At 39.1% G+C, this 27738-nt stretch overlaps 2 protein-coding genes across 2 annotated transcripts in view; one reads left to right on the top strand and one right to left on the bottom strand.

Annotated features, from left to right (window-relative positions):
- Positions 1–27738, top strand: part of DNAH11 (dynein axonemal heavy chain 11) — a 367119-nt gene that overhangs the window by 142633 nt on the left and 196748 nt on the right. Inside the window, exons 31-36 of the mRNA XM_058724852.1 lie at positions 11284–11415; positions 13234–13394; positions 16989–17145; positions 17268–17413; positions 20572–20688; positions 26496–26634. Coding sequence (XP_058580835.1) covers positions 11284–11415; positions 13234–13394; positions 16989–17145; positions 17268–17413; positions 20572–20688; positions 26496–26634 — 852 coding nt within the window. The remainder of the gene's footprint in view (positions 1–11283; positions 11416–13233; positions 13395–16988; positions 17146–17267; positions 17414–20571; positions 20689–26495; positions 26635–27738) is intronic.
- LOC131509301 (large ribosomal subunit protein eL34-like) lies at positions 23087–23530 on the bottom strand. The gene has a single exon (XM_058724858.1). It carries the CDS (start codon positions 23488–23490, stop codon positions 23137–23139), a length of 354 nt encoding a protein of 117 aa, XP_058580841.1. The 5' UTR covers positions 23491–23530; the 3' UTR covers positions 23087–23136.

Genomic DNA, 27738 nt, shown 5'->3' with positions numbered 1-27738 from the left:
TTTAGAAGCCTAATCTTTTATCCTAATTAAATTTTAACTGGAATGACATTCAGTATAAATAGGAATGTTGGAAGGGTGGATATCTCAACCATGATGAGTCTTCTCCAAGAACATGGTGTATGTTTTGACATAAGTTGTCTTTAATTTCTCTCAAAATATTTCTCTTGTTTTCAGTGTCAACGTGTTACACATTTCTTGCTGGACTTACTTTTAGATAGTTTATATGTTTTGATGCTGTAAACATATTCTAATCAATTAAAATTTTTCTTTCCTAATATTTGTGGCTCATATATAAGATTGATTTTTCAATATTCACCATGTGTCTTAGGACTCTGCCAAATTTGCTTTTTAATTTTAGTCAGGTTTTTTTTTTTTTTTTTTTTTTTTAAGAATTTCATAGGCTTTGCTGTGTCCGTGAACGTATCATCTGTCACTAATGACAGGTTTACTTCTTGTCTCCTATTCTTTTTTGCCCTTTATTTCCTTTTCGTGAGTTACTGACTTGGCTAGGACCGCTAGTGCAACGTTGAATAAAAGTAGTTACAGCAGACATTCTGGCCAGTTTCTAGTCTCAGGGAAGAAAAATTTCAGTCTTCACCACTAAATATGATAGTAGTTACAGGCTTTTGTAGATGCCCTTTCTGAAATAGAGAACTTTTCTATTGCTGCCTACTGGGAATTTTTATCTTGAAGAGACCTTGACCTTGTTCAAATCTGTTAAGATTATTTGTGTGTCTGCCTCTTTTATTGTGTTACTGTGGTGAATTTTTGAATGCTAAACCAGTTTTGCATTCCTGAAATAAACTCTATTTGGTTATGATGTATTGTCATTTATATATGTGTATATGTATTTTTGCTGGATTTCATTTGCTAATATTCTGCCCAGAAATTCTCTGTATATGTTCTTCAGTGATGTTTATCTGTAATTTTCTTAGAATACCTATGCCAGTTTGAGGATCAGCATTATGTTCCTTAAAAGGAATTGAAAGTATTTTATTCTCATGTATTTTGTGAAAGAGTTTATGAGAAAAACCACTGGCGATGCCGTCTGGGCCTGGAGTTTTCTTTGTGGGACTTTTTTTTTCTTTTTTTTAAATTTGTTTATTTATTTTGGGTGAGAGAGGAAGAGAGAGAATCTCAAGCAGTCTCCGCTCTTTCAGTGCAGAGCCCAATGTGGGGCTCGATCTCACGAACTGCAAAATCATGACCTGGGCTGAAATCAAGAGTCAGAGGCGTAACCGACTAAGCCACCCAAGTGCCCCATAATTCAATTTCTTTTTTATATATATATATGCATATATATTTTTCTTTTTTTCGTGTGTCACTTTTGAAAATTGTGTTTTTTCAAGGTATTCATCCATTTCATTTAAGTCAACGACTGGCAAGTTACAGCCCTCTGGCCCAATCCTACCCAGTGCCTCTGTGTTTGGCTGCCTCTGTGTTTGGCTGCATTCACGCTGTGGTAGCTACGTGGAATCGCTGCGGTAGAGTCAAATATTGACTGTCTGCACCTAAGTTTTTAGATGTATTGACATGAATTGGTCTTTGTTTCCTGACATTATCCTTAGCACATCGGGAGGATCTCACATCATGTCCCTCTTGCATTCCTGGTGTTGGTGATTTGTGTTTTCTATCCCTCTCTTTTCTGTTTTTTTTTTTTTTTTAACGTTTTTTTATTTATTTTTGAGACAGAGAGACAGAGCATGAACGGGGGAGGGGCAGAGAGAGAGGGAGACACAGAACCGGAAGCAGGCTCCAGGCTCTGAGCCATCAGCCCAGAGCCCGACGCGGGGCTCGAACTCACAGACCGCGAGATCATGACCTGAGCCGAAGTCGGACGCTTAACCGACTGAGCCACCCAGGCCTCTCTTTTCTGTTTTTAATCAGACTTTCTTTTTGTGTATCAGGTTTATTTACATTTTCAGAGAAGTAATCTTTGTGTTAATTTTTCTGTTGTTTTATATTTCACGTATTTCAGCTTTATCTTGATTACTTCCTTCTACTTACTTGAATTTGCTCTTCTTGTTCAAGTTTCTTAAGGTGGGAGCTTATTGATGTTACACCTTTTTCTTTTCTAATGCAAGGATTTGAAGGAAACTTTATAACTCGATGAAGAATATCTACCAGAAACCTGCAGAGAAAATCATGCTTAATGGTGAAACTTTGGAATCATTTCCATTAGTGTCAAGAATGAGGTGATTACCCTCACTGTCTCTGACATTCATTGCTTAATTTTGTGGTGGTTTTACCAATACGATTAGAGGAGTAGTAGGAGATGAACAGTGGAAAGGAAGGCAACAAACGGGGCCACCGCAATGATCTGATAGTGTCAAAGGACTATGGGATCTAGTTTCTTTTGCAGTTTCCTTTGTTCCAGCTGAAATGAAAGTCCGTTGTTTCTGATGCCGCTAAAGCTGAAACCTGGGTGTTTTTCAGGATTAGAGATCCTAGATGCTCTCATTATAAAACAAAAAGAATGTTACTTATGTGTTACAACCAGTTGGGAAGGGATTGAGGGTTCTGGTAGCTCACCCCTCCACCCCTCCCCCCCAAAAGGGCTATAGTAGTTACATTGCAATATTCACTTTGGTTTGCTGAGGATCATGAACTCAGATCTTAATATTTCAGCAGAAGAGCCCTTCCAGCTTCATGGCCACCACGGCTGGGCTGTGCCTAGGTTGGGAAATCTGCCATGTCAGATGCTGGTGAAATTGGAGCCCTTCTGCTGCAAGGAAGATGTTCTTCTTCCTGTGTTGCCTTATTTAAGCCTGTAGCATTTAGGGACCTGGTTCTTTAGGTTCCCATATAGGTTCTCTTAATGGGGTACCACCACAGGAGTTGGGTCCGGACAAAATGGACAGTCAGCTACCACCTGTATCAAGAACCATTCCTTTTCCTGACCTTGAGTCTGCTGCTTTCTTTGCCTGACACCTTCTTTCACGGTGAGCTCATCATCATCCCACCAGGCAGGTGGTCCTCTTTTTGAACACCTTAGTGTCTTAGACATTTGTGGCGTAGAAACCTCAGTGGTGGTCATGATGCATGTGGCTTTTTTGGGAAGTGTTTCCATTTTTAACCAAATAAGAGAATTCGTAAGTGGTGGATACCTACTTATTTCTGCATGTCAGCTCTTCTCTGGCCAGGATGAGCTGATAATGAATATGCTATCCATGTGGGGAAGTTTTGTGTTCTATTTTTATTTTTTTTTTATTTAACTTTATTTTTTATTTTTTAAACTTTACATCCAAATTAGTGTATAGTAAAGCAATGAGATTCCTTAATGCCCCTTACCCATTTAGCCCATTCCCCCTCCCACAACCCTTCCAGCCACCCTCAGTTTGTCCTCCATATTTATGAGTCTCTTTTGTTTTGTCCCCCTCCCTGTTTTTATATTATTTTTGTTTCCCATCCCTTATGTTCATCTGTTTTGTCTCTTAAAGTCCTCATATGAGTGAAGTCATAGGATTTTTGTCTTTCTCTGACTGACTCATTTCACTTAGCATAATACCCTCCAGTTCCATCCACGTGGTTGCAAATGGCAAGATTTCATTCTTTTTGATTGCTGAGTAATACTCCATTGTGTATATATATACACCACTTCTTTATCCATTCATCCATCTATGGACATTTGGGCTCTTTCCATACTTTGGCTATTGTTGATAGTGCTGCTATAAACATGGGGGTGCACGTGTCCCTTCAAAACAGCACACCTGTCCCTTGGATAAATGCCTAGTAGTGCAATTGCTGGGTTATAGGGTAGTTCTATTTTTAGTTTTTTGAGGAACCTCCATACTGTTTTTCAGAGTGGCTGCACCAGCTTGCATTCCCACCAACAATGCAAAAAGATCCTCTTTCTCCGCATCCTCACCGACATCTGTTGTTGCGTGAATTGTTAATGTTAGCCATTCTGACAGGTGTAAGGTGGTATCTCATTGTGGTTTTGATTTGTATTTCCCTGATGATGAGTGATGTTGAGCATTTTTTCATGTGTCGGTTGGCCATCTGGATGTCTTCTTTGGAGAAATGTCTATTCCTGTCTTTTGCCCATTTCTTCACTGGATTCTTTGTTTTTTGGGTGTTGAGTTTGATAAGTTCTTTCTAGATTTTGGATACTAATCCTTTATCTGATATGTCATTTGCAAATATCTTCTCCCATTCTGTCGGTTGCCTTTTAGTTTTGCTGATTGTTTCCTTCACTGTGCAGAAGCTTTTTATTTTGATGAGGTCCCAGTAGTTCATTTTTGATTTTGTCTCCCTTACCTCCGGAGACGTGTTGAATAAGAAATTGCTGCGGGCAAGATCAAAGAGGTTTTTGCCTGCTTTCTCCTCGAGGATTTTGATGGCTTCCTGTCTTACATTGAGGTCTTTGATCCATTTTGAGTTTATTTTTGTGTATGGTCTAAGAAAGTGGTCCAGGTTCATTCTTCTGCATGTCGCCATCCAGTTTTCCCAGCACCACTTGCTGAAGAGACTGTCTTTATTCCATTGGATATTGTTTCCTGCTTTGTCAAAGATGAGTTGGCCATACGTTTGTGGGTCCATTTCTGCGTTCTCTATTCCACTGATCTGAGTGTCTGTTCTTTTGCCAGTACCATGCTGTCTTGATGATTACAGCTTTGTAGTATAACTTGAAGTCTGGGATTGTGATGCCTCCTGCTTTGGTTTTCTTTTTCAACATTGCTTTGGCTCTTTGGGGTCTTTTCTGGTTCCATACAAATTTTAGGATTGTTTGTTCTAGCTCTGTGAAGAGTGCTGGTGTTATTTTGATAGGAATCACGTTGAATAGGTAGATTGCTTTGGGCAGTATCGACATTTTAACAGTGTTTGTTCTTCCTATCCAGGAGCATGGAATCTTTTTCCATTTCTTTGTGTCTTCTTCAATTTCTTTCATCAGCTTTCTATAGTTTTCAGTGTATAGATTTTTCACCTCTTTGGTTAGATTTATTCCTAGGTATTTTATGGTTTTTGGTGCAACTGTAAATGGGATCAATTCCTTGATTTCTCTTTCTGTCATTTCATTGTTGGTGCATAGGAATGCGACCGATTTCTGTGCATTGATTTTATATCCTGCAACTTTGCTGAATTCATGAATCAGTTCTAGCAGTTTTTTGGTGGAATCTTTTGGGTTTTCCATATAGAGTATCATGTCATCTGCGAAGAGTGAAAGTTTGACCTCCTCCTGGCCGATTTGGATGCCTTTTATTTCTTTGTGTTGTCTGATTGCAGAGGCTAAGACTTCCAATGTTATGTTGAATAACAGTGGTGAGAGTGGACATCCCTATCTTGTTCCCAATCTTAGGGGGAAAGCTCTCAGTTTTTCCCCATTGAGGATGATATTAGTGTTGGGTCGCTCGTATATGGCTTTTATCATCTCAAGGTATGGTCCTTCTGTCCCCACTTTCTTGAGGGTTTTTATCAAGAAAGAATGCTGTATTTTTTGAAATGCTTTCTCTGCATCTATTGAGAGGATTACATGGTTCTTGTCCTTTCTTTTATTGATGTGATGAATCACGTGAATTGTTTTGCGGATATTGAACCAGCCCTGCATCCCAGGTATAAATCCTACTTGGTCGTGGTGAATAATTTTTTTAATGTATTGTTGGATCCAGTTGGCTAATATCTTGTTGAGGATTTTTGCATCCATGTTCATCAGGGAAATTGGTCTATAGTTCTCCTTTTTAGTGGGGTCTCATCAGGGTAATGAATACACAGTAAAATCCTAGTGCCTGTCCTAAACGCTGGTTCCACTGTTTATAACTGTGTGAGCTTGAGCAAATTCTCGTACATAAAATTGGAATAATGTATCTCCCTCATAGGGCTATTGTGATGATTAAATTAGAATTATGTGCGTATATATGTATATGCCTACATACGCGTGCACACACACAGTGCTTATCAGGTAGTAAGAGCTCATTAAATGTCAGCTCTTATTATTTGTTGCTGCTGTCAGAGAGGAACTAGAAGAATGGCCATGGGGCTGATACTGAGCTCTGTGCACCACTCTTTGTGAGAGTGGAAGCATGGCCTGAGTGTCAGGAGCCACTTCTTCATTTGTGCTCTGGGTTTCTTCTGACGTGGACTCTCAGGATTCCCTCAGTACCTTTTCTCCTGTGTTTTCCTGTTCTCATCCTGGCTCATTGCTGTCAGTTTATAAACATTCCCAAGTGTCTCATTACTCACAGGCAAAATAACTAGCAAAATTGATTCCTTTATGTCCCATCTCCCATTTTCTGCTCCAACCCTGTAACTTGGCTCATTCTTATTTGTCTCCATGACCCCATTTCCACCACTTGACTGAATCGCATTGTGTTGTCATTAGAAGTACTTCCTCTTGCTTTAATACTCTCCCCCTTATTTCATGCCTGTTTGAATTCTCCTTTGCCACCAACCTCTTGGACTCTTCTTCAGTTTTCTTTTCTTGATTTTCTTCCTCCTGCTCCTTTGTGGCTTTTCCTTATGGTGCTGACTTATGTTCCTTTTTCTTCTCACCATACCGTACACCCCTGCTAATTTCATCTACTTTTATGTCTTCTCCCTTTCTTTTGTAATATGCTCATGACTGTCATCTCCAGCCCAGACCTCTCCCCTCAGGCACAACCAAAAAGCATATTGGGCTTCTCCATTGAAAGTCTGACGGGCACATCAAGCCTACATCATTGAAAATATGTTCACTCTTCTTCTCAAACTTGCTTGTCTAATGTTCTCAAGCTCAGAACAAAGCACCAATGGCCTTCACCAGTTTCTTACCTAGAAGCCCATTTGACTCTGACTTTACCTACTGTCTAATCAACCACCAGATCTCTTCCATTACCCTAAATATATCTGTTCTCGCTGCTTCCCTCACCACTTCGTTAATATCCTGGTTCCAGACACTTTTCTCACTTGGATGGCTCTGTCTCCCTCCCTCCTCTCCAAGGCTGTTTCTCTCTAGTCTTGTTTCCCTCCAATCCATCATCACAGGCAGAGAAATATTTTAAAAACAAATACCGAATTATTAGCACGCTTCCTAGAACCCTTTAGCAACATCTTGTTGCCCTTGAGGTTCAGACTGTTCAATAAGCTGGCCAAGCCCTGTGTGTTTGGACCCCTCTTTCTCTATCATCTGTACCTGTGTGGTCTACCACACTCTGCCCTTCTCCCATGCTGCACTTCTTTAAGTTCCCTGACAGGGTCACCTGCCATGTGCTGGGTGTTCACATGGGTGCTTCTGGTGGCTTACTCCCTGCTTCCGTGGGTGGGCAGCCTCTGAGTTTTTACAACCTAAATTACACTCATCCCTTAAGTTTTAGCCAAAATACCCTTTTCTCTGAAATGTCTTTCCAAGCCCTTGATTAGGCAAGGCCCCTTTTCTGTGTGTCATTGTAGCTACTTCTTGTTCCAGCAAAATGATTATAGTTATTTACCTGCATTCTGCTTTGACCTGTAACCCCTGGAAACAGTAATCACGTTTGTCTTGCTGTGTGATTGAAAGAACAAAATTGTGCTTTGGTGCGTACTGTTGCTGTTCTTCGTTTGTTCATTTCTTCCTTCCTACATTCCTATAATGAGTGCGTACTGAGATGATGCCTTATGCTGGCCACTCTACTGGGTATGGGATTGTGGTAGTGAGTAAGACATGTAAGGGCCTTGCTCCTTTAGAGCTTATAGTCAGGGGAGGAGTCAAATAGTAAATAAGGAAATAAGTAAGTGAATGGTAGGATACTAGTAAGTACCACGAAGAAAAGAAAATAGGAACCTATAGAATAATGGGGTAGGGGATGATAGTAAATGGGATGACCAGGGAAGGCCAGTCTGATGAGGTCAGTTTGAAGTAAGATATGGATGATAACAGAAAGCCAGCTGCACAAAGATCAAAGGGAATATGTCCAGGCACAGGAAAGAAAGAGTTTCTGTGGCCATGAAGCAGCCGTGACAGAGGGACGTCAGGAAGGCCAGGCAGGCAGAGTGATGTGCGGTGGGAAACGAGTGGTGGCAGGTCCTAGAGGGCTTTGCGCTCACGAAGAGGAGTTTGGATTGTATTGGAAGGAGGCTTCTCTCTGGTTCAGGATATATGCTCTATTTATGCTCCAGCTAAAGCTAAGCTGTATGAGGAAAACAGCTGCTTGAGTTTCAAGGTGAGGTATAGGCAGTTGACTTAAGGCAAACATCTGTGATCCTAGCAGAAACTCTTATAACACTGCTTTGAGCAAGGGCAAGAATAAGTGCTGATTACATGACAGGCTATATGTTTTCTTTTTTTTTAATTTTTTTTTTTTAGCTTTTATTCATTTTTGAGAGTGATACAGCGTGAGTGGGGGAGGGGCAGAGAGAAGGAGGCAGAATCTGAACCAGGCTCCAGACTTTGAGCTGTCAGCACAGAGCCTGATGTGGGACTCGAACCCACCAACCGTGAGATCGTGACCTGAGCTGAAGTTGGACACTCAACCAACTGAACCACTCAGGCACCCCGACAGGCTATATGTTTTTTAAAAGGCCATAAACTTGTAGGTATTGATAATATGACCATCTAGTGATAGTGCCTGATGCTACCACCGAAATGATAGACCTTTTATAACTCTATTTTTGTGGGTACAGAATTTTATGGCTTAAAAAAGAGCATTGCTAGGAACGTTTAATCCCCAAAAATGTCAGATCCCCAACATAGGATGCTGAACAGATAATGTTGACGAGCTGTATTTTTAATCATCTTTCACTTGGATGAACTTTTGTTAAAAATGAATCAATAATGGAGAAATCACAGGTTGTAGGAGCCTCAGACAAGACAACGCATGTGAAAGCACTTGAAATTATAAATGTTCTCACAAGGCATAAGTTATTATTACTGTCGTTACAGCCAATTCATTTTAACCAAATACTGGAACTGGTATACAAGTTGAGACTTTAAAGACTGGCTGTCTCAACCGAGATGAGAAAATATGCAATGCCAAAACACCTCTTTTCTAACCAACATGCATATGAATTTTGTTGGTCAGCTTACGTGTGCAGAGGCTAATAATGTACACGTATTAATCTACTCAGCAAAGACTGAGTACCTACTGTTTGACAGCTAGCCCCTTAGTGGCTCTGGGGATAAAGTCATGTACTAGACAGGCACACATATGCCTTCATGGAACCTAAAATCCAGGGGATAGTGAACATGGTGTATGTGAAATAATGATCACGTGTGCTTTTTTTTTTTTTTTTTAAATAAAGTGGCCACATTTTATAGACGTAAACTATTAAAAGATAAATGCTTATAAGGATGTTGTATATTGTGAATGTCTAAAGTAAATATTTTTTATTCCTTTGAACAAACTCTCCATTGGGTTTGATTTTGAATCCCTTTCAAAGACCTTTTTTTATAATAAAATTTTAAAAATGTTTATTTTCACAGAGAAAGCACAAGCAGGGGAGGGGCAGGGAGAGAGGGAGAGAGAGAGTCCCAAGTAGGCTCTGCACTGTCAGTACACAGCCCGACGTGGGCTCGAACTCACAAACTGTGCCATCATGACCTAAGCCAAAATCGAGTTGGATGCTCAACCACCTGAGCCACCCAGGCACCCCTGTCTCGAATGCCTCTTGCACAGTGGCTTTCTCCACCTCAAAGTTGGTGGATGGGTTGGTCTTGCTGAGGCTGGGACAGAAAATTTATGTGATGTGACCAGTAAGAGCTCAGGCGTTGAAGGCATACTGTCTGGATTTGAATTACCCCTCCCCTGCTAATATTATTGTGCCTCAGTTTCTTCATCTGCAAAGTTAGGATAGTAATAGATTTTTGCAAAGATTTAATTGAACGATGTGGACAATATGGTTTGTCAGTGCCTGGCACCTTGCACAATCTGATTTCATATATACTGTGTGTTATGGTTATTACCTTTCGGCCTCCTTCTCCATTCATAGTACAGTTACATAACCTTCTCCAGTTCAGCTGCACAGCAGGCTTGGGGAAGTCTGCAGTGTTGGCTGTTTTCTGGGATGTGTTAATAGTGCTATAGGAAGCGTGTTTTTGACAGGAGGTCACAAAGGTTTGAGAGCCTCTGGTGATGTGTCATATTCACTCATTACCAACTCTCTCAGGAGCTCTAACGGTTTGTAATTGACTTTCCTTTGCGGGGTGACAAAAAGGAAAAAGGGGACAGTATTATTTTACTCTGTTACCCTGAAATAAGGCAGAATTTGGCGGGGGGTGGGGAGGCAAGGCTGGCTCATAAGCCTTGAATAAGGCAGACATGTTCTGAGTAAATAAATATGCTCACAAAATGACTGCTTAAGAGAGTAACTTTAATTTAGATTTGACACAATTAATGGTAAATATTTTATATCAGATCTAGTTTACACATGTATGTATACCCTCAAAAGTCTGAAACTGAAATAGTTTCACAAAACAATACACATTCTTTTGTAATGCAACATTTTCTATTCCATTCTCTTCCCTGTAATTCCATTTCATTCCCTTGCATTCTTTTTTTTTTTTTTTTAATTTTTTTTTTTCAACGTTTTTTATTTATTTTTGGGACAGAGAGAGACAGAGCATGAACGGGGGAGGGGCAGAGAGAGAGGGAGGCACAGAAGCAGAAACAGGCTCCAGGCTCTGAGCCATCAGCCCAGAGCCTGACGCGGGGCTCGAACTCACGGACCGCGAGATCGTGACCTGGCTGAAGTCGGACGCTTAACCGACTGCGCCACCCAGGCGCCCCTCATTCCCTTGCATTCTTTGGAAAGAGACCCGTAGTGTGAAAAATATTGATGTAAGAAATCACTGGACCTAATAAGAATAGGGATATGAGTAAGAAGAATTAAGTGGGATAGTCTTACCCTATACGTCTTAAATATTTTCAAAGTAATTGTCCTATCCCTTAGGCGAAAAACAAAACAAAAAACCCAAATAACCAAAACCACTTGATATTTAGTTCTTACTATACTTTTACAGAGGTTAGCTCAATTTGACTTTTCAAATCTGTAATCTTTTCTATCCCAGCAAAGTTGTGGATTTGTCATCATTTGGGCAGAAAGTCAGTGCAGTGCAGGCAGAAAACCTGGCTTCTACCTCTGGCTTTGTCATCACTCATGTTTGCCTGCCTTCTTGAGTCTCAGCTTAGGGTGAGAGGGGTGTTAAAATATTTATTGTATTTAAAGTAATTAATTTCATAACATCCCTTCCTTTCTCTTCTACTTTTGGGCTGCTTGAAGGCTAGCTGAGGTACATACTTGAAACGGTTTTGTAAGCTAGTGTGCTCTTCACAAATTGGACTGTTGGATTCTATATTTGTAACCCTTACTTTCTCTTTACGAAATTTCTCGTAGATTTCTCAGTTGAACACACTGATAGCCCTTTTACTGGGAGAACTTCTACCTGGAGATAGGCAGAAGATCATGACAATTTGTACCATAGACGTCCATGCCAGAGATGTGGTGGCCAAACTTATTTCTCAGAAGGCAAGTTCATAGAAATTTCATGTATTGTGTGTTGTTTCCTAAAAGTGGTGTTTATTGTCAAGAGTACTTCCAAGAAAGGTGTTTTTTAAGTTGTATATTTTTAATTAGTTCTATGAATTTAGTTACACTTACTGTGAGTGACTTTAAGTAATTATCTTCATGAGAGTTATCCCAAGTCTTACACATCAGAGTTTTGCCAAGTCAGGAACCTCCAATCCATACCATTTCAAAAACTAACCTAGGATGTAAGAACCTCGTGAAGTCACCGTGTTCATTTCTCTGTCTTCAGGCTTTTCTACACATCATCATCTTGGTCTCCTGGCCTGTGGTTTTCACCTCTCTGGCTTACCCAGCCAATAGCAAAAAGATTGTCATTTAAAACTTCTCTATGTGCCTTTGATTAGTTTCCTTTGGAAGAAAGAGGAATATTGGTCACCCCCTTTTTTTTTTTTTTTTTTTTTTTTTAAGGCTAAATGACATTCTTTGCAGAAGTCACTCTCAGGGCATGAATATCCTTCTGACCTCTGTACACAGCCTTTGTGTCTCCTAAATACTGGCACTGTTTCATGGGAAAGAATTTTCTCAGCTTTTTGCTAAAATACATTTCTACTTAGAAACGTCACAAGTGTGCTTGTCTCCTGAACAACATTGGTGAATCATGCCTGTTGGCTACTTTCTCCTCACCCCTCTTTTGTCTGCTGGTGATGGCACTCTAAAGCAAGACCATTCCTTTTACAATATGAATGCATGTATGTATTTTGAAACGTTTCCTGTTGTTTTCCTAGCTCTTTCTCAATTTATTAAAATCAAAGTGAATTTTCATTCTCTCCAGAAAGTGCCAGCGCTGCTTCTTTGTGTAAGCCATAAATGTAAAAAATACTTCTTCCAAGTTCAGGACCATCTGTGATATTGTGTAATTGCTAATCCAAAACTGATCCCCTCTACCACTTACCAGGTATTCTCATTTTGATAATGGACCATTGGTAACTATTCTTTGATTATGACCTTCCACCTTTTTACATATTTTATTATGTTTTTTCAGTGGTGATGGCTTACGGTAGGATGAATTGTGATTTAAAATATGTCCTTTGTACTCAAAGAGGTAAAGACTTTGTCTAATTACTGATCATCTAATATATGCAGTTGTACGATGTTGAGATGTATGTAGGCATCAGAACATTTAGTAGATAATAATTTTGGTAACTTAAATGGCTCCCAAGAAGTCCTAGGGTCACAAATGTATTGAAAGAGACTGGAATTGTTTTTTCAAATTGGAAAAAGAATGGATAGGATTAAGAAAAGAAAGAATGGCAATGAAAAAAAAATACTATGATTTAATTTAATGAAAAATGAAGTGGAAAATCTACTAAAAGCAAAACTGGCTTTAGAATGGACTTTGTTGAAAGTATAGTTTATTGATACCTCTGACATGAAGAAATTATGGTTTATATGTTTTACTACAGAGTGTATTTTTCCATCTGATTTCAATGATAAGAGTATAGATAAGAGTTAGAAAAGGGATCAAATCCCCTGGGCTGATTCATAAAAGGGGAAAAAAGCATTGCTTGAACAAATTGATGTTGTTTTACAGTAAAAGCCTTCTTAAAATGAAGGCTTTTATTACACATAGTTTTGATGAAGTATTGGACCATCTGCACTTGTGATTTGCAATAGCCTGAAGAGATTGCTGTCTTGTGAGAATTTTAGAGATAAAATGTGAATCAGCAGAACCGATTAGGTGAATAAAGTGTGTTGCCTCAAAACACACATTGTCCTTGTAATATCTTGTGATAGGTAATGATCTTGTGATGTTTTCAGGTTGTCAGTCCCCAAGCCTTTGCTTGGCTTTCTCAACTTCGTCACCAGTGGGAGGACTCCCAGAAACACTGCTTCGTAAATATCTGTGATGCCCAGTTCCAGTACTTCTATGAATATTTAGGAAACAGTCCTCGGCTAGTGATCACTCCTTTAACTGACAGGTAACAAAGATAAGTGGAAGTCAGCTGAGAAAAAGTGAACCAGAATAGTCCCCTAGTGTGGGTAAGGGTGTGTGAGATGGAACAGAAAGGTGTGAGAGAAAATGATGAACAAACGTGGAAACTATGAAAACGTGTGTAAATGGGCTAATGGAGTTGCATGGTAGACATTGACTTTAGTTTGAGATAAGGTCAAGAGAACCAAATTAGAGAAGCAGAGATAGAGACACTGGATAGACAGATCATGAAATCATGACCAGATTAATATGGCAGAGGGCAGCCCTTGTGATCATTGAGTCCATTCTCTCCTGTTATCCATGGCTAACATTCTGATTCCAGGGTTTGTAACTGCCTCCCACAATTGCATCCCTTTATGGAAAGTGTAAACATAGGAATTGCCTACATTCAGATTAATTTTTGAGGGATTACCTACAGTGAAGAAAAGAAGAGTGGGAACATAGGTCCATGAAATGGTTTAACAAACACTTAGGAAATACTGTGCTGAGTGCTTTTCCAGAATTAATTAAAGAGACAGGGGTCCTGCTCTCATAGAATGCACTTTCTCGTTGACTGTGGCATGTGAATGGCTGGGAATGAGGAGGAACAATAATCAAATTAACAGTTATTTTAGGTGGTAATATATGGTAAAACAAAAATGAAATAGGGTGATATGTTAAAAAGCATTTTGAATGGAGAGTCCACTATAGATTGGGTAAGGGGATATTTGAGTTGGGACGTAAATGACAAGTAGGAACTAGCTATGCAAACATCCTAAGGCAGAAAGTGACAGGCAGAGACAAGTGCACAGTTTCTAAGATGAGAAAGACATCAGCCTGTTCAAGAGATAAACACAGAGCCAATATGGCTCAAGTAGGTCAAAAGGGAGGGGATTACTATTATTAAAAGTTCATTGCCGCTTGACTTTAAGTCAATATATACATACCGTCAGAATGTTGTAGGTAAGGATAAGCCACTTTGGCATGAAATTCCGTATTAGTATTCCATCCTCTGTTGAATTACTTGGTGAGAGAAAGCACACGTATATTCATGGGCATTCGTGAAAGAGGAAAGACACCTCAAAATCACAAGAGTGTTCCTACTTTTCCAGTTTCACCATACATACAGTTTATCTGGGAATGAAAGCGTAGGCGTTTTTTTTTCTGGGCTCCTAGGTGTCTCGGTTGAGCATCTGACTTCAATTCAGGTCATGATCTCACATTTGTGGGTTCGAGCCCCACATCAGGCTCTCTGCTGACAGCTCAGATCCTAGAGCCTGCTTTGGATTCTCTGTCTCCTTCTCTTTCTGCCCCTCCTCTGCTTGCTCTCCGTCCCGCTCCATCTCTTAAAAAAAAAAAAAAAAAAGAAGAAGAAAAGAAAAAAAAAAAAGACAGTGTCAGCAGTTTTAAATATGTCAGTAGAGCTGGCTTGTGTTGATGGTCTTAGGAAGTCCGTGAAATTCTTGCACTAGCTTTGTGATTATTCTTGCTTGTATTAATCTGCTCCCGATTTCATCACTGATGAATTGTAATTCTGTTTTTCTGATTCAGTTCTCTTTAACTTGTCTCTAACTAAAACTCTGTTTGCTATCTTAACTGGTTAATTTATGTACTTCTTTCAGTGTGAGAGATTAAAATTTGTATCTTGACAAAATCACTTGAGAGTAGTCAAAACTTCAAATGCTAAAAGTCTACTATATATGTGCCATTATAAATAAAGATGAGAAGAAGGGAGGCACAGGGTGTAGGAGAAGATGGGAAGAGACACTTCAGAGTGTGCCAGTAAGTGAGGACTAATAGCTTATTAACTTTTTGATTAAAAAAAAATCACTATGTGGTTTATTTGCAGCTTAAAAGGAAGCTGAATGTTCCTTTTGATAGAGTGAATGGTGCTGTGTAAGATGTTCACTTGGTGAACATTTCTTTTCCATTACGTTTTTTGGGTTGTTTACTCATTGTTTACATTAACACAATGTTGCCTTCCAAACATGCTCATTACATCTCGTATGATGTTGATCTTCCCCTTGTGTGTGGTAGGCAGGGCAGTCAACCTCCGCAACAGTTCCTGCTTCCCTACGTGGGCAGGTTCAGAGACGTAGGTCAACCAGCTTGTAACTGAGAGACTTGGGCTGGAGTGCAGGTGGACTGGGTAGGAGTGTGAAGGATAAGCCGTTACAGAGAGACCCAAAACATAATGAGGTCAAGTCCATGGAGGCAGATGTGTCACTTGCATAAGAAACAGTCCAGAGGAGAAGGGCTCAGTAGTACAGGCTGGCAAGTGGCCAACATGCCAAACAAGACTTCCGCCTTTGTTTTGGCAAGTGAAAGAAGGCAAAAGATCTAGAAGGAGCTGTTGTGGGATTTCTCTACAGCATTTCAGCACACAGTGTGTTCATTGGAGTTTGGTCACTTGGCTGCTCCTGGCTGGAGGGTGGGGGGAAATCTAGTTGGAGCAAATAGCCACATGTCCAACCAAAACTTGGATACATGAGAGAAGATTATTAGCAGATAGTCTGCACTGTAAAAAAATACTGTAATTCCTAGTTCAGAGGTCTTTGCTTTCCATATTCATTGTAAGATGTGCTTAAACATGTGATGACCGTAAAATATAGATACACTTTACATTTGCATAAGTAATTGCTTCTGTTTGCCTAGCACTCTGAATTTAAGGCATCTATCTTTGGCATTTTTAATGAATCCGTACAATAAATTCCTCATATTACAGAGGCACGTTGTAATATGAAATGAGAGGCACATTGATGTCAAAATACTTATTTAAGATTAACATCTGATGATTGGCAAAGTAGACCCTAGTCCCTTGACTGCAGATGTCCATGTGTATGTCTTTCTATTAGGTCCACTGTCTGTAGTAAGACAGAAGTAATTTATGAAAACCTCATGTTAGATCCTTGCTATTTGTTAGTTTTTCTTTTTTTACAAGTATTAAATTCTGTCTTTGTATAATTCTCCTCAGCCGGAGAACCTCTGAATCTTTCCTGTAAAAATAGGTATTATCATAATCTAAATGCATGTAGCAACATGTTCAAAATGAATTCCTGATATATATTTTAATGTAACAAATTTTGTTTTGTGTAGTTGCTTTATATATTGAAATACATATATATTTGCATACTTTACATTTATATATATTTACGTATCTCATCTTTTAATGTATTCATTAAGTATCAGTTTAATGAAGTCAGTGTTTAATTCATCACCAAGATTTCTGTTTTTCTTTTATAAACAATAGTTTTGAGACCTTGTCTGCCATATCAATAGTATCTCTACCTAGACATATCAGAGATTCAATGGCATTACAAATCAAGTGTTATTTGTATTGATACACAGCTCTTAGAAAATAAGAAAAAGCAATACATGCTTTATTTTTTTTAAGTAGCCAACCTAAAATTAAATTTGTTATAAATTATTATTCTGACTCTTGTTATTGCCATGAACAAATCGTAGGTATATTAATATTGATTGTTATGACCATATTGTAGAGCCTGACTTCTTAAACTAAAAAAACAAAGTTGTATTCTCCATTATGTTTTCTAGAAATATGATATCAGCCTGTAACATTGGTATTTTTTGTTATTGAAAGGTGTTACATCACTTTAACTCAATCACTTCATTTAACCATGAGTGGAGCCCCAGCTGGCCCAGCAGGTACAGGAAAAACAGAAACCACCAAAGATCTTGGACGTGCCCTTGGCATGATGGTTTATGTATTCAACTGTTCAGAGCAAATGGACTACAAAGTAAGATAGTCATAAAATGTTATACTCTGACAATATTATTTATTCCTGATTTGGAATGATTGAAAACTAATAGCTCAAAACCTTCTTCTGTTAAATTCTCAATGGCTCGCTCTTTGATTTAGTCCATAGGAAATATCTATAAGGGATTGGTGCAGACAGGAGCTTGGGGCTGCTTTGATGAATTCAATCGAATTTCTGTGGAGGTTCTGTCAGTGGTGGCAGTGCAAGTGAAAATGATACATGATGCCATCAGAAACAGGAAAAAGAGGTGAGTAGCGCCTGGCTTCTTTCTCTTGTTACGGATACAAAGAGAAACATAAAACAGTGAAGCAAACCTCGTCTTCTTCACTTGCTGCCTATCTGCGTCTTGTAAAATGGATAAAAGCAAACCTCATCTTCTTCGCTTGCTGCCTATCTGTGTCTCGTGAAATGGATAAAATAAGAGGAACTGGTTTATTTTGAAGAATGATTTTGAATAACCTCCTATTTTTTAATTGTTGAATGCAACAAAGGTGTACTACATTTATATGTTAAAAAAAAAAAAACCCTCTTGATGATGCTAAATCCACTTAGCAGTTCTCTGTTCTGTTCTAACTTGACCTTCTGTTTGCACTGGACACAATCGGTCCCTCCATTCTGCCGGACACGCTTCTTCACATTGGTTCCAAGACACCACCATCCTCCTGGTTTTTTCCCAGCTTCAGGGATGCCCCTGGACTGATTTCTTCTCATCTACAAAATCAGAAAAAGTATAGAAACTATCTTACTGATCATCGTGGTGACTAAATGCAGAGCCCTGGGACAAGTGTCTGGCACATAGCCCTGTATCAGTGTTTGCTGTTATTTTTTGTTATTATTTTCTGACCTATCAGTACTAGATGTCACAAGGCTCAATCTTTGGGTCTCATTCCCTTGGTAATTCCACCCAGTCATGTGGCTTTGAGAACCATCTGTCTGCTGGTGGCTGCTGGGTGCCCAGACTTCCTTTCTCTGATACCTTGACCTCCAAAGACAGTGCCTGTTGGAGCATCTCAGGACTCCACTTGCTGCCCCATAGGCCTTTTATATTTAATAGATGCAAAGTCAAAATCCTGGTGTCTCCACCAACACTGCTTGCTCAATGTCCCATCACAGGAGAGTACACACTACGCTCTGCTCGTTACTCGGTTACTCCAAAAAACTTCCCGGATATATCCAGAGCCTAACGGCGTCTCAACATGATGCCACATTCTAAAAGACAAAACATGACTGGCACTTGGGGACTGATGACTTAATTTGAGAAGTTAGTATTATAGTGGTTTCCTTTATAACATTTGTTTGTGGTTTTCTTTGCACTATTTTTTGTATACAGGGAAATCTCATTTTATCTGGCCTACCCACTTACTCGCACTCCTTAGGGCATTTTGCTCAGCTAGCTGTCTTATCCATAGGGACGGTTCAATCTCCCAGTGAGGGAAAGCCCCTGGAAACTGTGACTCTATTATAGAAGTTTTTACTTACTGTATATGACATCTAGAAATTCCCACCTCTTAAAAAACCTCTCAGTGCTTCTATCACATGGCTCTGGGATACCACTTGACTATGACCACATGTCTGCTGCCTTACCTGCCCCTACTCTAAGACCATGTTAGAGAAGATTAGATTCTTTCCTTTTTGACTCCCCCTGCCCAGATGTATTTCATTTAGTTCTTAGTCAAAATCTTATTATTTGATGTAACCCAGATGTCATTTGAGGCCATCCATTCTTTACTTTTTTTTTTTTTTGTTTTAACATTTATTTATTGTTGAGAGACAGAGCATGAGCAGGGGAGGGGCAGAGAGAAGAGAGGAAGACACAGAATGTGAAACAGGCTCAAAACTCTGAGCTGTCAGCACAGAGCCGGGTGCGGGGCTCGAACTCACAAACGGTGAGATCATGACTTGAGCCGAAGTCAGACACTTAACTGACTGAGCCACCCAGGTGCTCCGAGGCCATCCTTAAGGAGATTTAGATAACTGATCCGTGCAAGGATTTCTGGATACTCCTAACTATACTTACTGGTAGTTTCTTCTTTGTCCATGTCTCTGTGTATGTAAGTTGTACCTGTTTGTCTCAGGCTGGCCCATGGACAGACGGCTAGTCTTCTTGATGTTTTCATGAATTATTACATGCTCTTTATATTCAAGAATTTAAGAGGTGGAACCATGCCTCAACAACAAAGCCTATGCGCATCTTGCTGGCTCTACCCCCTCAAAGTCTATACCCTTCACTGTGGCTATCCCTGCTGTATCACGGGAGAGCACGCAGGGGCCCTTTTACAGCAGCTCCCTCTCTGTGAGTGGCCCTGTCAGGTTTCTCTGCCTTCCCTGGCCTGATATGCTGGGATTGAAGATTTCTCCCTTATTACCTTGGCTATACAAAATCCATCTTCTCTTAGTTATCTAGTATCTGAGAAGCTCTTAGTCCTAAAATCTGTGTCTCTTTTCCCTCTCCCTTGTGTGAGGTAGGCCCAGCTCCTCGACTACTCTAGCCCTTGCCTTTTTCAACAAGAGAGAGCACTTTCTCTTTTACCATCATTTGAAAGTTTCCTTCTACTGTCCTTCACTTTGGCTCCTCTGGCTCTTGCCTGTTTCATTGCTCTGGCCATCAGCAGCCTAACTAGACCCTTGCAGATCTTTCTACACATCTTTCGCTTCTTCTCCAATGCATTTAAGTGATGAGAATAGCGATAGTCATAGCTAACATCTGTTGAGTGCGTACCATATTCTAGGCATTGTCCTCTTAGCCATTTATACGTATAATCTCTTTTAATCCTCATATGATCCAGTAAAGTAGATAATATTATCACCACCCCCTTTCCTTTTTATGAGATGAAGGAATTGGAACACACCTAAAGTGATAGAGCTGCTCTCTGAACACTCACAATCTGGCTCCACAGATAGCTTTCCTAGCCACCACACTATTCTGCCTCTCCGTGGTAGTCAGTAGATATTTGCTGAATAAATGGGAGGCAGTGAAGGAGGAAGGTGAGTAAATAGACTTAATAAAGGTGGAACAAAGATGTCACTTTGTCCTCTTAACATGGATATTTTCTGTCTTTGCAGCGTCCCATTCAAGGAATTGCAGCCCATGTTGAAGGCAAAAATGACATCCCATTTCGATGATTCAGTAGCCAAGTCCTCATTTTTATATTCCAGCATATATGGCCATGCTAAAATATAAAACAATACTTCCCATATTTGTAACTCTTTGCGGGGAAGGGAGTGTATTTTTAATATACATGCTTCAAAGATTTCCAAAATTGTATGCATATGAATTGTAAAGAAAATCACCCAGAATCAACAGCTGCCTAATAAGAATTTGCATTTTGCAGTGGTGTGCATTTGTCATTGTGTATTCACATTCAATGAGCACCTTTAATTCCATCAACATTCTTCTTACGGTAGATTTGTATTTCTTGGGGAAGCCATCACACTGAAGCCATCAGTTGGAATATTTATTACGATGAACCCAGGATATGCTGGTCGAACTGAATTACCGGAAAATCTCAAAGCTCTTTTCAGGCAAGTGTTAAGCTTTGTGGTTTAGCATCTGGAGCACTCATGCCACCTAATGTTGCTGATTTGCACTGTTAAATGATTTGTTTTTACTTGAGAATTCCTGTGGAAAACCCCTTATTATTGCTTTGGGATTCCTGATAGAACTTCCATCATGATAAGTTTAACTCTTTTGAAATATGAAGCCAGAACTTAAAATCATTACTTAAAAGTTGCATGGTACGTTCGAACATTGAATACTAGCTCTTTTATAAGGATGTCTTTATTATAAACAAAGTTTTTTTATTAGTTACAGAATATGTGGAAAATACAGAAAAGGATAAAGAAAAGGTTACAGCTTTACCACCCAGAAGTGGTAATTGTTTCCTTTTTTTGGCCTCTTTTATAATTCAGATTTTATGAAGTTAAGATATTATTTTAGGTATGATTTTTATTTAGTTCTTATTTAATATTTTGACATAAGTAGTTTATTGTATTATTGGAAATTCCTTGGAAATGCTATTTTATGTAGCTTCAAAACAGTCTCTTTCACGGCTTATCCATAATTTTCTTCACTGTTCCCTATTGTCTGACCTGAAGGGTTTGTGTTTTTCTTTGCAGTTTTTTATGATCATAAAACAGACTATAAATATCTCTTCACATGAAGAGTTACCCTATTTCAGATTATTACCCAGAATAGATTTGTACATGTAGAATTACCTGGTGAATGAATAAAATACCTATCGATGACCTGCCTTCCAAAAATATTTTACCAATATATACACTTATTAACAGTCTGTCAGAGAAGCTCTACTGTATCTGAACCAGTTGTGTTTCTCTCCTATTTTAAATCACCTTTGTTCAGGTATAATTTCATGTAATAAATTGCATGCATTTAAGGGTACAGCTTGTGAAAACATTTACCACAATCAAGATAAGGAATATTTCCAACCCCTGGAAGCGGTGCCTCTTTGACGTTCATCCCCCATACAACAGATGTGTCTTCTGTGGCTCTAGGTTAAATTTGCCTTTCCTAGAGTTCATGTTCTGTACTCGTTTGTACTCGTCTGTGTTAGCTTCTTTCCTTGAATGATAAGGTTTGGGGATTCCTCCAAGTTGAGGAGATCAGTAGGTCTTTTGTAGGTGATTAGTATTCTGTTGTAGAGACATATTACAACCTGTTTATCCATACACCAGTTGATGGACATTTGAGTTTCCAGTTCAGGGCTCTTATGAATAAAGCTGCTATGAACAGTCCTCTACAATCTTTGTGTGAACATATATCTTCTTTTGGGTAAATACCTATGAAGGAAAGTCTCATGGCAAATGTGTGTTTGACTGTATTAGAATCTGCCAGTTGGGTTTCCAAGATGGTGGGACTATTTTACAGTCTCACCATCAGTATATGAGAATTTCGATTGCTCTACATCCTTACCAAGTTGTAGTCCATCTAATAGATACGTGGAGGTATGTCATTGTCGGTTTAGTCTGCTGCATTTGCATGATGGATCATGATTTGAACATCTTTGAACTTACTGGCCATTCCCTTCACTTTTTTGAAGAGCTGTATTGTGTATGCTTCCTTTGTTAAATTCATATATTGCAAATACTTCACTCTTAATTTGTGGCTTGCCTTTTAATTTTCTTAATGGTGTCCATTTTAAATGTCCATTAAATTTTTTTTAATTTTTATTTATTTTTGAGAGAGAAAGAGAGAAACAGAACGTGAGCAGGAGAGGGGCAGAGAGAGAAGGGGACACGGAATCTGAACTGGGGACCGTGAGATCGTGACCTGAGCCGAAGTCGGATGCTTAACCGACTGAGCCACCCAGGCACCCCTAAATGGTGTCCATTTTGAATGAGATGGAATACAGTTTATCAATTTTTTTTTTAAATATGCTAGTTAAGAAAGTTTTACTAGTCCCAAGTTGCAAAATTTTTCACAGGTTTTCTTCCAGAAGTTTTGTGGTATTGTCCTTTTTCTGTTAAGGTGCTAGATTATATTGATTGATGTTTTCCATTGCTAAACAATTCTCTAATGCTGCATTTCTGGGATAAACTCTACTTAGTCAGGAGATACTATTTTATATATATATATATATATATATATATATATATATATATATATATTTATTTATTTATTTTATTTATTTTTTTTTTGTCAATAAACACTGTTTAATTTCCATCCTGAGTTTTGGTGCTGAAGGAGACTGGATGGAAATGATGCAGCGGAATTAAAAGAAACATCCAGATATAACAGCCACTCTTCTCAAATCTCCCCAAGTGTTCTAGAGGTGCTATCAAAAAATTCTACCCATCACTGGCCTCCATTATGGTCTTTCAGTAAAAGCATTCAACTAAAAATCACGGAATCCCAAACACCACATAGAAACCAAACCTGTATACTAACAAATTACAACAGCAATAACAGAAAACGCCTTTGATTGCTTTATTACTCAAAAAAGCTTCATTTCTTTATTTAGCTTTCTGACTCTGTGCTTGTGCCTTCAACACTTTCACAACGATTTTCTGCTCCTCAATAAGGAATGCACGTTTGATCCTGTCACGAACACACTTAGCACACATGGAACCACCGTAGGCCCTGCTGACGTGTTTTTTCGTTTTGGACAGCCTCATAAGAACTTTAGGTCTCACAGCACGAACTCCTCGAAGTTGGCCTGGGCACACGCCACACGCAGATTTTGGTGCTTTCCCAACCTTCTTGGTATAAAGGTAAACGATTCTATTACCCGGGGTTCGGGACAGCCTAGTTTTGTTAGAGGCTGTATTGTAGGACAGCCTACGACGGTATGTCAAACGCTGGACCATTCTGAATGCCTACAGACGCCGTCCCCGGAAGAGGAAAAAGGAAGTCTATTTTTTATATTTATTTTGCTGGACTCAACATGCTACTATTTTGTTAAGGATTTTCTTTTTAAATTTTTTTTTCTAACATTCATTTTTGAGTGACAGAGACAGTGTGTGAGTGAGGGAGAGGTAGCGAGAGGTGGAGACACATAATCTGAAGCAGGCTCCAGGCTCTGAGCTATCAGCACAGCGCCCAACCTGAGGCTTGAACTCGCAGACTGTGAGATCATGACCTGAATTGAAGTCGGAAACTTAACCAATTGAGCCACCCAGGCGCCCCTGTTTTGTTAAGGATTTTTAAATCCACACCATGAGGGATATTGGTCTATAGTGTCCTTTCTTGTAGTATCTTTATCTTGTTTTGACATTAGGGTATGCTGTCCTCATGAAACTGGTTGGCAAATGCTCCCTTTCCTATTTTGTTGAGAGTTTGTGTGGAATTGGTATTATTTACCCCTCATTTTATTTTATTTTTTTATTTACCCCTTAAATACAGGATAGAATTAATCAGTGAAGCCATCTGGGCCTGGGTTTTTCTTTGTGGGAGTTTTTTGGGGGGTTTTTGTTCATTTTTTTTTTTTTATTTACCCCTTAAATACAGGATAGAATTAATCAGTGAAGCCATCTGGGCCTGGGTTTTTCTTTGTGGGAGTTTTTTGGGAGTTTTGTTCTTTTTTGTGTGTGTGATAGACTCAACTTCTTTGATATGGAGCTATTCAGATTTTTTATTTCTTTTATTAGTTTTTGGTAATTTCCATCTTTTAAGAAGTCTTTCTACATTAGCTAGATTATTGAATGTATTGGCATTTATTTGTTCATAAAATTCCTTTATTATCTCTAGTGACATCTTCAGTCCATGTCTTTTATGGGTAATTTGTGTCTTCTCTCCTGTTTTTGCTTTTTTGAGCTAGAGGTTTATCAGTTACATTTTCAAGAATTCTTTGGTGTTCACAGTATGTATTATTATTCAGTGTCCGCCTTCAAAATGATAGGCTATTTAACATATGAGGTAAGAACCTCTATAGTTTTTAGTGTGATTTCTTTCCCTTCTTTTAAGCTTGAAATTTGCTTGTCCATCTGTCTAGATATTTAATCATGTTTCATTTGTATTTTCTTCTAATTTTTATAGTATGACTTTTTAAATGTACTTTATTTGTCGAGAACTTCTTTTGTTGTTGTTCATGTTGGTAACATGAGTATTTAAACAGAATTCTTTTCCCAAATAGTCAATTAGTCCAGCATGCTTTATTAAATGTTTTTCTTTCTTCATAAAACAGCTTGCCTAGCATAGCGGCTGTATGATGTCTATTTTTAAAAAAAAATAATTTTAGACACCATCTATCCTTAGAAACGTAATGATTGTAGAATACTTGGATTTGAAAATGGTACATCTTTCCAGTATTTTTACATTTGTATCCCAGTTCATCTCCTGCATGTTTTCATTTGGGTCTCAAAATTTGAAATTGTTTTGTGCCGTGTTCGTAAATTGGGTCTAACAAAGTAGAGCCTCATTTATGTTGCGGTGCTAGTACTCATGTCAGCAAAGTTTGAAGGCCAGTTTGGATGACGCAAGTAGCATTCATGAGTGGAGGAGACTCAGGCTACTATGCCTGAGCCCTGAGAGCGTCCTGATGCCACCACTGACCTGCCTCGGGGCTGAGCATATGTGCTTGCCCTTCTCAGAACCTTAGTCTGCACTCCGCAAAATACTGATGAGCAGAGGAGCCACTTCGTAGACTTGTGACAATTAAGGGAGAGAGTGCATGAAAAGCTTTTCATACTCTGTATGGCGTGAAGAAAGTGCTCAGTAAAAAAAGTTGTCAGTATTAACGTATGTACCACGCAAGTCAACTCAGTGCCTTTTCTGTCCTGTCTCCTATTTACTGTTCATCTTAAGTATTTCTATCCTATGATAAGAGTACAAAGTGTGGGGAAAGTGTGGGTGTAATTTAAATAGGAGAAGTAGTCACGGCATAGATCCAAAGAAACTTAGGAATGTTTAGGGTGAAAACCTAGATATGCACACTCTAGACTGTAATTATATTTATAAAAGCAGGTGGAGGAACACTTTGGACTGTGTACTTTAAGAATTCTAAAATAGCAGACTTATTTACTTATTTGGTTCCTTTTTTGCCCTTCAGTTGAATAGAATGTTTTCAGATGTTGCTGTCCAGGGCAGTGGTCTTTGGGGAGGACTTTGTGGAACTCCCCCTCCAAGAAGGGGAGTTAAACGTTACGTTTTGGTAAATTTTTATCTTAAAAGTGTAACCAAGCTGGCCTGAGGCAGTGGCCTGCTAGAAAGAGCCTGTACCAGCTTGAAAGCACTGATGGTTAAATTTTCATGAATTCTACAAGCACAGCCACTAATGGAAAACTTAATTATATAAACATTTGATTATATTTAAAACAAAAGTGATAAATACTCAGAACGCATCACTATTTCAGTCATACTGATGCGCTTCGATCCTTTATATCTGCTTTGTCTGCTTGGTGGTGTGCTACTGCACATCTCTTCCCAGGCCCACATTTAGTGGTATGTTGATAGATTGAAGTTAGCCATGGTGCAGGTGTTTATTCTGTGGAAACCCGCAAATGCTATTTTTGGAGAGCCAGTCATTAAGCATTTACTAGCTCAGCGCAGGCCACAGGTAAAGGTGGCCTCTAGCCCCAAGTATCACTCAGTTTTCTACAGTGATGACTTATAGGAGAATATACCACAGATGTTCCTTAAGCTCTTACTCCCATCCTTTTGTCATTTCCAGACATTCCGTCTTTTTCTATGTATCTAGTAACTGATGGACATTTTTTAGTTGAAGCAGAGGGTCTTGTTAGCTGTGATGGACAGAGGTAATTGTGAACTGCTTCAGAATGGAGAGAATGTTGGTACAAATTAATCATTTGATTTCAGCCATCTGTACATATTACCTTAGAATGTTTTAAAACTAAATTTCGTATTTCCTTTTTAGACCCTGTGCCATGGTGGCGCCTGACATTGAGCTAATCTGTGAAATCATGTTAGTTGCTGAAGGCTTTGCAGACGCGCGTTCACTAGCCCGCAAGTTCGTGACATTGTACACACTCTGCAGGGGGCTCCTCTCCAAGCAGGTGAGGGGTTTTTTGTTCTCTTTCCTAGGTTTGTACATCCCATTAAAACTGCTTTTGACAGGGGCACCTGGGTGGCTCAGTTGGTAAAAGCGGCCGACTTCAGCTCAGGTCATGATCTCGCAGTCCGTGAGTTCGAGCCCCGTGTCGGGCTCTGTGCTGACAGCTCAGAGCCTGGAGCCTGTTTCAGATTCTGTGTCTCCCTCTCTCTGACCCTCCCCCGTTCATGCTCTGTCTCTCTCTGTCTCAAAAATAAATAAACGTTAAAAAAAATTTAAAAAAAAACTGCTTTTGACAGATAGATGCTGGGTACTTTATCACTCACATTACAGTTAGACCTTTTAGAGTAATTTTGTATTTTCCATAAAATTTTGCAAATCTTTATTTTAGTATTTGTAATATTCTTTTTCTGATTTTAAACATGAGACATTTTAAGTTCTATGTACAATTGTCAGTGGGCTCTGTGATCGTCTTTAACTCTCACCAATGTTATAATTGTTCATGGAATTTTATGCTGCCTGCTTTGTTGGTGAGAATATTATTTTCTAGTGAGAGACGGCAAGAGTGTTTATAAGAATCAGAAGAGGTAAAGCTGATTTTCCAAAGAACCCTTCAAGAAATGTTAAATGAAAATTTTTCTCATTTGGTGGTAATCCCTTATTTGAAGGTGGGTTTGTTATTTGTTTTTACATTTGGTGTGTGATTCCCTAGTCTCTGAAGTGGGTCAGACCTGTTTTTGGTTTTGTTGTGTTTTTGGGTTTTTTTTTTTTTTTTTTTTTTTTTTTGGAGTATAGCTGATGCTCATTGATGTTAGTTTCAGGTGTATGGCACACTGATTGGATACCTCTGTACATTATGCTATGCTCACCACAAGTGTGGCTCCCGTCTGTCACCATACAAGGCTGTTACAGTACCATTGACCATATTCCCTGTGCTGTACCTTTTATTCCTGTCCAGTAGCTAGCTTCTTGCTGTTTCACTGAAGTTGCTGAGGAGCTACACAAATTATGTATGTATCAGCCTCATTATTTTTAAATTCAGCTTTGTGGTCACCTTTGACCTCACTTTTTCGATGACCTTTCATTAATTCCTGGTGACATTATTTTG

The sequence above is a fragment of the Neofelis nebulosa genome, chromosome 4, assembly GCF_028018385.1.
Source record: "Neofelis nebulosa isolate mNeoNeb1 chromosome 4, mNeoNeb1.pri, whole genome shotgun sequence".
Classification (NCBI taxonomy): Eukaryota; Metazoa; Chordata; class Mammalia; order Carnivora; family Felidae; genus Neofelis; species Neofelis nebulosa.
The sequence above is the reverse complement of the archived record's forward strand: the minus strand, read 5'-3'. Positions and strand labels throughout refer to the sequence as shown.

Bases quoted from the DNA above. Each gene is read 5' to 3' on its own strand.
- LOC131509301 (XM_058724858.1), bottom strand. From the start codon at position 23,490: ATGGTCCAGCGTTTGACATACCGTCGTAGGCTGTCCTACAATACAGCC.